Source organism: Caretta caretta, chromosome 17 (genome assembly GCF_965140235.1).
Source record: "Caretta caretta isolate rCarCar2 chromosome 17, rCarCar1.hap1, whole genome shotgun sequence".
Taxonomy (NCBI): Eukaryota; Metazoa; Chordata; order Testudines; family Cheloniidae; genus Caretta; species Caretta caretta.
The window spans coordinates 19,465,442-19,476,519 of NC_134222.1; the positions used below are offsets into that span (position 1 = coordinate 19,465,442).

At 49.8% G+C, this 11,078-nt stretch overlaps 1 protein-coding gene and 1 non-coding gene across 3 annotated transcripts in view; both read right to left on the reverse strand.

Annotated features, from left to right (window-relative positions):
* Positions 1-3,613, reverse strand: part of LOC125624107 (ras GTPase-activating protein 4) — a 49,829-nt gene extending 46,216 nt beyond the window's left edge. For both annotated transcript variants that reach the window (XM_048824454.2, XM_048824453.2), the window contains exon 1: positions 3,441-3,613. In XM_048824454.2, coding sequence (XP_048680411.1) covers positions 3,441-3,505 — 65 coding nt within the window. In that variant the 5' untranslated portion in view covers positions 3,506-3,613. The remainder of the gene's footprint in view (positions 1-3,440) is intronic.
* Positions 3,614-10,428: 6,815 nt separating this feature from the next.
* On the reverse strand, positions 10,429-10,501 carry TRNAK-UUU (transfer RNA lysine (anticodon UUU)). Its single transcript has one exon. It is a non-coding gene; the product is annotated as a tRNA-Lys (tRNA).
* Between the last annotated feature and the right edge of the window lie 577 nt (positions 10,502-11,078).

An 11,078-nucleotide genomic window follows, 5' to 3' on the forward strand; every position in this document is an offset into this window, starting at 1 on the left:
ATCTCACACCCGCTTCATACAGGGTAAATAGCTCACGTCTCTGGTGGTATGGCAGTGCCAGAGGCGAATCAGGTGCACTTATGGCTGAGTTTCCATAAGCTACCCCTGCATTGGATCCATCCCGAGCTACATGTTGTAGGCCAAATTCTGCCCTTGGCTACTCTGGCGTAAATACAGAATGATCCATTTATTGAAACAGAGTTATCCTGGATTTACAACAGTGTCACCCAGAGCAGGATTTATCCCTACAGGGCCTGAATCACCTCGTGTTTACGCTGGTGTCAATCTGCAGTAAATCCACTGAATTTGGTGGAGTTACACTGGAGTAAAGCTGGTAAAAAGGAAAGGAAAAATCAGGCCCTAAGACTTTTTACCACCTCAGAAGTGATTACAGGCTGGGCAGAACAACCCCAGGGCCACCGAAAGGCAAATCCAGGAGAAGTGGCAAGTTCAGAGCTTCTTTCCCGTCTATTTCCACGGATACAGGACGTCACTAGCTCAGACTCCCCAAAGAGCAGTCCAGGGCCTTGAACCCTTGGGATTCATGGCCCCATCAGTGGCTCCTCAAAGCCCTGACTAACACAGACCGAAGACAAACACAAAGAGGGCCAGAGAAGCCAACCCGGAGCTGGAGACAAGCCAAGGCACGGCTCTCTCCCTGCTGCCTGGGGAGTGAATTTCATTCCAGGTATCTGAGAAGGCAAACCCATTAATATATTAATGAATAGGCTGCCTAAAATGTCAGGGCGCCCCGTGGGCCGAATTGGACACCGCAGGCTCAGCTGTGGCGATCAGCAACCTCGCAGATCAGTCACCCTGGAGCTGCAGGTTTGTACATGCAGCTGGGGCTTCAGGTCTGTTTACAGGTCTGTTACAGGTGTGGGGCCAGATCTTCAGCAGGCACAAGTAAGAACCGTCCCCAGGACTTGTCAGCAGCGTCTGTGCTGATTTAGGCCAGCTGAAGATATGGCCCATCGAGTGAAAGCTGGGAGCAAGGATCAGAGCCAAATCCTGCTGTAAATCCAGAGTAACTCAGCTGGAACAAATGGAGTTACTCCAGATTTACATCAGAGCAGGGGCACCACTCACAGACATCCACAACTATAATGGGCAAGATCCTGGGCAGGTATAAAGCAGCATCGCTCCGTGACCCTATGATGGTTTACGCCGGCTGAGGATCTGATGTATGGAGTCAATGGATTTAATCAGAAGAGCAATTAAAAAAAACCAAAACACAAAACCCGAAACCCAGTAATGTCACCGAAAGCATCGGGAACCATGATCCGATCCAAGGTGAAGGGTTGGGATCCTGGGCTTTGGAGCCCAGGGCACTGGAGTCGCAAGGAGAACGCGCTGCTGCAGGACGCACTGGAGCGAGACAGACTCGGATCAGTCTGGCCACCCATCCCATGACGCATCTTTTGCCTCCCTCCAAGTTAAAGCAGGTTGGGCCAGATTCTGATCTCACCCAGGGGTAAGTAAGGTCCATTGACTTCAGCAGGGTTCCTCCTGGATTAGCTCTCGCTTACACCCAAGGTACTGACATGGCCCCATCACTAGGCTATCCAGGCTCCTCCACCTCCCCTGTGCAGCCTCACCACCCACTTTAGGGGCTGCGTGGACAGCTCTGTGGAGTATAAACCTGAGCAGTGTTTGGCTGGCCAAATTAAAGACAGAAGAACAACAATCCCTAATCCAGGGTTTTTCAGCCCCAGATCTCAAGGCACTTTAACATAGGCAGATAAAGATAATTAACCTCATTTTACAGAGGGGAAGTAACTTGTGCAGGGTCACCCAACAGTCCCATGATAGAGCTGGGAATGGAACCCAGGTCTCTTGTTTCTCCAGCAAATGCCCTACCCACTAGATCACACAGCCATGCTGGTGAAATCAGAGCTTGTCCAGGCCCTGTTCCCTGCAAATGCAGTCTATGGGCAACGCATTTTTAAAAATGTTATTTCACCCTCAGTTTTCTGTAATGTCTAATTCTCCTCTCATTCACACTCAGGCAAATCAGGAGTGTGGCATTATTGCACTGACGTAAACCTCATTTCAGAATCAGGCCTGTAAAACACTCAAAAGTCACATTTCTTTCCTTATTTATGTCTATTCTTTTTCCATGACGATTGTTAGGATTTTTTTATTTTTTTTTTGGCAGCCCTTCAGCCCCACCAACCCGAAGTCTGATTCCTTAACACTGACAGCCTCCGGAGATGGCTGTCCTAGCTGAGCCGAGCAATTCAGGATTTACACTGGGAACCTGGTTACAAATGCCTCCATATGGTAAGCAGCAAAATCTTGTCTATTTCATTTACTAACCCTTTTCCATCACTCATGTAGCTGCTTCCTCCTGCCCAGAAAAAAGCAACATGTAGCCACTTCTCTTCCCCAAGAAAAGGCCACACAGGATGGAAAGAAAGAATAAATCAGGAAGCAAATAAATAAATCAACCTCTTTTGGTTACAGTCCAGTGTCTGTAAAAGAGAAGCAACGTGAAGAACAGGCAGGTGCTGGGACACTGCATTGTACCAACTTTCCAGAGCTAGAACCGGCATACTCTGAGAAGTACATGTGTATTGGCTGATAATCCTAAAAAACCATGCATGCATCGGAAAGGCACATGGCATATATTGGGAAATAACTCCTCAAGCATGCCTACATCGGGAGAGGGTGCGTGTGTTCGGGAATAACCCTAGACCTCACTTGGGAAGAAAGCATGAGTAGGTGTGTTGGGAGACTAACCCTGTAAGGCGTGGGGGGTTGTGTTGAGAGAACATCCCCCCCACTGGGGAGGGGCGTGAGGGTTCACATGCAAGAACTACACTGGGAGTGAGGGGTGCGGAGGAGATCCCTCAAAGCCTGCCTACAATAGGGGTTGTATCGGAGTAACAATAACCCTGGGCATGGGGCAGGAGCAATCACTCTATGGACAGGCCTGCACGGGGTGGGGGGGTGGCTGGGGGTGACAGTCATGTGGATAATTGGCAGTGGGGGAGGGAAGGGATAATACTTTGGACATGCTTGCTGTTTGGGGTTGAACATGCCAGTCCTGTGGGGCAGGGAGATCTTTTTTCCTTGCCTCACAACGATCTCTATCCTCCCTGCGTTTCATGGGCCACCACTAATCTGCAAACTAGAACCAACACAACCCCCCCATGGGCGCTGGAACTAGAGTGTGTGGGGGGGTGCTGCACTCCCTGGCTTGAAGTGGTTTCCATCATATCCAGGGTTTACAGGTTGGCTCAATAGTTCTCAGCAGCCCCCTTCTACGAGTTGTGCCAGCCCCCCTGCAAATCACCCCCACGATGCCTGTGCACCCCCCCCCCACACACACACACCGGGCTGGGGGGAGAATCACACACACACACACACGCGCGGGGCTGGGGGGAGAATCTCTCTCTCACACACGCGGGGCTGGGGGGAGAAGCACTGTTACTTACATGTCCTTAGCTGGCAGGTTCTTCCCTTCCACGATCCGTATGAACAGCGAGCTCCTCTTGGCCATGGCAGGTCCCGCTCGGGCTCCCGAGCCTGGCCCGGCCGCAGGACGCTGGGGACTGGGAGAGGAGACCAGCCCAGCTGGGCGGCTCACGCTTCCATTCACCCATGTGTGGGGAGCTGCGTCACCGGCAGCTCGCTGGCCTATCAGAAAAGGGAGGGAGGGAGGGGGCGTGGTCAGGCGGGCAGCTCCAGCGGGGATTGGCTGTTGGCGAGAGAGTGACCCGCCTGCTTGCTCGGTGTGCGCTCGGTAATGCACCCCCTCTGGGGCGTTGCTCTAAAGCGAGGCGGCGGAGTGTGACACCCGATTGTCTGAGCTGGTTAACGCGCCCCTGGGCTAAGAGCGACTCCGGTGATAGTCATGTCGGTGAATCAGCCACAGCTGCTGCTTCTCCATGTGATGCTTTTGCAAGGGCACAATCTGGCTCCCCCAGGCAGCCCGCACTCCCAATCCTCCTTCATGCGTCCCATGAAGTGAGCTGTAGCTCACGAAAGCTCATGCTCTAATAAATTGGTTAGTCTCTAAGGTGCCACAAGTACGCCTTTTCTTTTTGCGGATACAGACTAACACGGCAGCTACTCTGAAACCAATCCTCCTCCAATTTCACACCGGGGTAACTCCATTGTCTTCCGTGGAGTTACTCCCCATTTACATGGGTGTGCAGTGTAGGGTGACCAGATGTCCCGATTTTGGGGTCTTTCTCCTATATAGGCTCCTATTACACCACACCCCTTGTCCAGATTTTTCACACTTGCTGTCTGGTCACCCTAGTACAGTGGAAACAGTAGGAGGCTCAAGGCTGAGGGTCCGCCCTCTGGCACCTTCAAACATTGGACTGTAAACATGGGGCAGAGACCTAAACCAGTAGACACACTCACCGAATAATACACGGCGAGGGAGCTCAGACCCTGATTTATTAGCAACATTGTTAAGCAGATGAGTACCCAAGGTTTCCAAGCCCTGCACTGAGTTAAATCGGGTGTTGCCTGCAAACTAGAATACAAATGAGCATGAAAACACAGGGAGAAGATGGGTTAAATACAGTCAAGTGGGCTGAAGACTTACTGAATGCAGAGAACCAGACACTAACGTTAGAGAAACATACAGAGATCCCATTCCATTGTTATCTGTATTGCAGCAGTAGCAACAAGAAGTCCAGTCATAGACCAGCACCCCATTGTGCGAGGTGCTGTACAAAACCCAGAGCAAAGAGATGATCCCTGGCCCAGGGAATTTACAATCTAAGCCTGTAATTAACAAAAGTTTTGTGTATCACCCGATGAATCCCAATAAAACCTACTGATCACACGAGAAAAGAAAAATACACGAACAAAACTTTTAATACTGACCAGCAAAGTTATCAATGCTCCTCAACTCAAAGAAAAAAAATACCATTGGTTAAAACAAGATTATATTAAGGCTAAGAGCCTAACGCTCTTTTCACTTACAATGAAGGGACTCACGTGCTGCTCCAGGGCAGTCCAAAGAGTTACGCTGGGGCAAGTCAGATTTGGATCTCCCTCAGTGGAAAGGGGAGTTGGGGGTCTCTATTTCAATAATCTATCACAATTGACATAGAGGGCCAGGTCCTCAGCTGGTTTAAAGCCTCTTTTAGATCTTCTGAAGATCTAGCCACTAATTAACTACAATAGAAAGAATCATTTCTAACTTCCCATCCACATCCCAAAAAATAACCCTCCACCATGAGTCCCCTACTCATCCCATCAGTCTCATACACAACTTAAGGGACCCTAAATAACTCTGGATACAATTGACCAGAAGCAACTGACCAAGATAAAATAAACACACCTTTCCATACATGGAAATCTGCTGAACCTTGTGTGGGATCCTTCCTTTCAGTGCACCCCCGCAGCCAGCCCTAACTTTGAGTGCTTGGAGCAAACACCACCGTGCTCCAGAAACAAACTGGACTGTGTGCTTCTTGGTGCACTCAGTCCTAGTCTCTGGGACTGTGTCTCGTGCAAGCCAGCAGCAGCTGATATAAGAGGGAACAGAATCAGGCAAGCGATAAACCAGACACCTGAACCTGCAAACTTTACTCCCAGGAGTAATCCTTATCCAGATGAGTAAAACATTTGGGCCAAACCCTGAGCCGCTCACACAATTCTCCAAGGAAAGTTTTGCCTGAGTAATGATTTAGCCCATTTACATCAATGGAGACACTAGGACTGATATGGGTTACCCAAGCGAATACAGGCTGCAGAATTGGGAAGTCCGTTTTCTTCTTGACCAATCTCCTACCCTACCTGTGCTCTGTTCAACAGTAAACGGGATGTCCCTCATTTCGGAGCCCTCTCCCCCACACTGGGCGTTACCTCAAAATCAAAGTACGGTAAATTATTTACCTCAGAGACTGAATTACACAACTAGTGTAAATATATGTGGATTCTCTGTAACCTGAAGTCTTTGAACCATGATTTGAGGAGTCAGTAGCTCAGCCAGAGGTTAGGGGTCTATTATAGGAGTGATTGGGTGAGGTTCTGCGGCTTGCAACGTGCAGGAGATCAGACTAGATGGTGATGGTGCCTTCTGACCTTAAAGTCTATGAATATAGGCCAAACTCTGCTCTTAGCTACACTATTGTAAACATGGACTTACTTCAAAGGAGTTACTTCAGATTTTCATTGAGGAAAAGGGAGAGCAAACTGTAGCCTGATGCTGTATAGGTTCAGGAAACAAATTCCTCATGTGGCTTAATTCATTGATGGATCCTGTTTTATACTGAGATGTGACCAGATGTTCTAAGCATGTTACAGACATGGGCAACAAAGGCTAGAGATGGTTATTAGCCCATTAGCAGAAGGTGTTCTAGATGGTGATATAAGCAACCTATTGGCCTTTATAACAACCAATTCACCATTTATTAAACCATCTAGCAATTTATTAATCCTTTATAAAAAAAAAGTGGGACACATCAAGGTTTATAAAGAGCTATGAAATTCTTGGACATTGTAGAATCGCAGGGTATTAACACCTAATGTCCCTGCGCTATTTATTTTCTGTCTCATTTCAGGCCCTTTTCCTACCTTGTGCCAGTCAGTGGAGCATTAGCTAATTGAAAGGCCGTGTGGTCTAGTGATCAGAACAGAGCATCAGGACTCCGGCATTCTATTCCTGGCTACCCAGCTGCAGGAACTTGGGTAACTCAATTTTTCTGGGTCTTGGGCTTCTCGTTTAAAGAAAGGGAAAACTACCTTGAGATGTGTGGATGAGAGCAGCAGCTGAAATGCAAAGTATTATCTCTCCCACACACACTGCTCTATTCCAGCTACCCACACTGTTTTCTCTCTCTCTTCCCATTATTCCCTCCCATTTGTTTCCCTTCATCTTCATTCTTGGAAAAAAGAAAAACAGGCAGGAATTCAGGGTTTGAGTCCGATGTCACATGCAGCCTGTAAAAATTCCACTGAAGTCAATGGAGTTCTGCTGTTGTAAATGGGTGTGGGAGCACATGTGGGGGTGGGAGGGTGAAGGGAGTTTGCTTTACCTTACATCCTCCTGCAGATTGATTCTCCTGCCTGTCACACTCAATTTGCACAAAGCCACGCCAGCTCATTACTTTAGCACTCTGACCAGGTTATACTCGATATGTAACTTACTCTGCTGTTTATGGCACGGCTGATGTTGGCCTTACAAGCTTTATTGTTAGTTTTTTAATTCAGAAATCCAAGTTGCCCAGATGTAACACCCACGAGCGGGATCCAGGATTAGGAGAGAGTTGACTTCCTCTCCAGACTAAGCCGTATGGCATTTTATTAACAGATCAGCCTCTGCAAAGGAAGGCTGAGCCGGGATCCAGTTTCAGGAGACTGGAACAGATGCCTTTGCCTGATGAATTTGGAGGGGCCCTAAATTCTGACCTCTGATCACTATAACTATGGACTTCAGTGGAGTTCCTCCTGATTTACACCAGGGTGAGACATACACATGCCCCCCACTAATGCCTCCAAGAGCCACCAGGTTTCTTTGCTAAACTAGGGGCCCAATTTAACAAGTGCTCCTAACTCTCAGCACGAGTCAATGGGAGTATTCACACGCTTGAAGTTAGGCATGTCATTAGGTGCCTTGCTTACCTGGGGACCTAGGCTCTTCACTACAAATAAGCCTGTAGCACTTTTCTTCCATAGCTCTCAAAGTGCTTGACAAAGCAGGGGAAGCGCAGTCCCATGGTTAGGACATTAACCTAGTATGCAGAAGATCTGGGTTTAGTACCCTGCTCTGCTACCAGCTTCCTGCATGACCCTTGGCAAGTCACTTAGTATCTCTGTAGCCAGCCTGTACAATGCAGATAATGGAGTTACCCTGCCTCACAGGGGAGTTCTGGGGTTGAAGACATTAATGGGCTTTTAAATCTGCCAAGGAAGCACTATATTCTATTTAACGGATAGAAAACTAAGGCACAGAGAGACGTGACTGACACAAGGTCACACAGCTGAGCTGGGAATAGAACCAAGGTCTCCTGCTTTTTAGCTACGTACCCAAGCCACCAGGCCATGCTGCTGCAACTCTTAGGGGTGTCACTTGTAGGCTTCTAAGGGGTTCTGTCCTGCAGCAGTGTGGTGGGGCAGGAGGAGCTTCATGGCATGGATAGGCCCTGCTTTGGGGAGAAAGAAAAGAAAGCATCTGCAAGCCATGGCATCTGCAAGGAGGCAGGCAGGTCAGTGGGGAGCAGGGGATCCTGGTGATCTCCCGTCGTCCTCCCACTTGGACAGGGACTGCTTATGCTGGGTCCAGCTCTTACACGACACCCCCCTTCGTGCCAAGCTCTGTGCTCCGCAGCAGCTCCCTCCGTTCTGCAGTGCAGAGGGGATGGGGCGGAGGGGGGAGAACGTGGCCCATGGAACGGTGACCACATCCCTCCACTGACCAAAGAGCCTGGCTGAAGGTGAGCGCCAAAGCAACGCATTCACATGTCTGAAGTTAGGCATGTTCTTAAGTGCCTTGCTTGAATGAGGGCCTAGGTCTAGAGACAGCAAACACTCGGTGCAGTGGGGGATTCCATCCCCTCCTCGCTAATGGAGGGCCCCTGTGAAAAGGCCAATTACTCTTCTGATCTACTGGTTGTTATTGACAAGCCAAGGGCCAGTGGAGCTGAGCTTAGCCGGGCAGTGCCCCTGCTCAGAGCTGCGGGGGTAGGGGAAGTGACAGAGCAAGGGAGGTTAGGCCAGTCTCAGGGCCTGCTGCAGAATCGTGCTCCGGAATCTCAGCTTTCATCATAATACATCTCTAGCCTTTAGGGGCGGGAAGAAACCCCTGAAAAGGTTGGCCCTGAATGCAACCAGTGCAGGGACTGTCTGCCTGAGTCTGCAGAGCGCTTATGTGACGGCCAGCAGCTTGGCGACACTGGTGATTGGACTGGGGACCTGCAGAGCTAGTAGGGCTAAAGAGCCAGGGTCTCAAATCAGGCCCTGTGAAAGCCCCACATCCTCTATGGAGAAGGTACAGAGGACACAAGCCATATTGACCTATAGGATTACTTCAGGATCAACAGCTCTGAGAAGCATGAACTGCACCCATTCATCATGGAGATGGACTGTTAACTCTGAAACCTAACAACACACTGAATGACCGAAACATGCAGCTGACACGTATCAGGATACTAGATCTTGAAATACAGGGTTAGATTAGTGTTTGTGGAGATCAATGGGACTTACTAGCGATGTGACCAGAACCAGCAACAGATCCTGAGTAAGGAAGCACCAGTTCTGAAAGGGAAGGTTAGTTAGAGAGAGCAGCAGGAAGAGGAAAGAGGCCTGGAAACAAGGCCCTGACATCCACAGGGGGCTGCAGAGTTGAGTGTTGTGATTGCAGGGCCAATGGGGAATACATATATTTATTGATGCTAGACAGAGCAACAGACATGTCAAAGCTCGTATAAACCAAACTAAACAAGCCTCTGTCTAACGTTAAACCCCCCTCTTTATTAGCATAATCCTGTCCAAAGCTGACATTAACCAGGGCCATCATTAACCAGCTGGTCATTAGGAAAGGGATTTTCTAGCAATATGGAAGGCGGTGAGAGAAACACTCACTGAGCTCCACACCAGAGCTTGGGATCCACTTCAGTCCCCTTCCCCAGTAATGCCCTTCCCAGCAATCCCAGCTCACTTCAAAGGAACACAACAGGAGAAAGAGCAGCTGCTCACTGGTCACGTAATAGTTAACCTGCCCCTGGTGCTCTCTGGTTGGAGGTCTCTGCCACTGGTAAACAGTACAGACGCTGGACGCGATTCTGAGCACCCTTGCACTGCTGTAAATCGGGATTAGCTTCATGGCAGTCAACTGGGCTACGCTGGTGTAAGAGAGGAGAGTTGGGCCCACTGAGCTCAGAGGAGTTATCTTTGGTTTGCACCCCCACGAGCAAGGAGGTTCATGCCTGCTGACCAGTGGAGCTACTCTTGCAAATCGGGAGTAGAGAGGGAGAGGAGGTTTTAAGCTGCTGCTCTGGGTAAACGTCATTTTTCATAGCACACAAATCTCCCAGTGAAGCCAGGTTCCCATGCCCAGTGTGAGACGCCAGCCAGTCCCTGCAGAGAGCGAGTGGCCAAGATCCAAAAGAGAGGGGGGAAAATAAAACAAACAGTCTCTGGTATGCACAGACGGGGAGTCTTCTCCGCAGTCTGATCCCCATTGCAAACACTGACCCTGATCCTGCATTCCTGGTGCTGCTGGCACTCCAACTGCAAGTTCCTGGGAATCTCAAAGAATGCAGGACCAGGCCCCTGGCAAGCAATAAAACAATAAAACAATAAAACGTGCTTGGAGCACGTTCAACCAGCAGCGCTCAGGTTGGAACAGGGGGAGTTGGCCATGCATTGCTTCCAGTTCCCCCCACAGCTGGGATGTCATTGCTGAAAGGATCAGCGGTAAAAGGGTTAAGGCGGTTCACACCTCTCCAAGCTAACGTTTGCCTGACTAGGGACTCGAACCCTGGACCCTCAGATTAAAAGGCTGAGGCTGTACCAACTGAGCTAGCCAAGCTTGTCCTGTAACTTAGATGCTGTGGAGCATCAAAGCCTTCATCAAGTCCCACCCCATGGAAAACCCCTTTTGCAGGAGGCCTCCCCAGTCAGCTCTGTGCTGTCCCCCAAAACTCCGATACAGGGGGCATGTCTTGGGCAGAAGGGCATGGCCAGGGCTGCAGCCTGTACATTAGAGGCAGCATGACCAGCTTTCTCGTACCAGCGGCTGTTGTGGCAGGAGGCTGGCTGGCCGCTGCTGTGCCCGGCTCTGCCTGCCTGCGCTGACTTCCCTGCAGGGGGAGCATAAAACAAGCTCACTGGCCCCGCTCAGAGCTGCAGCAGGGGTGTGGGAAGTAACAGAGGAAGCTTGGTTAGGCCTCTCTCTCAGCACCTGTATCATTACTGGGAGTCGCTAGCCGGCGATCCAGTTACCGGGGAGGGAGGAGGAGACGAGATTCCAGTGGTGCCAGACAGCATCACATGACCTAAGACACCTTTGCACTGTTGCCTGGAAAAAAAAAAATTGCAGGTCAACACTAGGTCCCCAAAATCATGCAATGAGGTCATTGCACGTGCTCAGACCCTTTCGAGCAGCG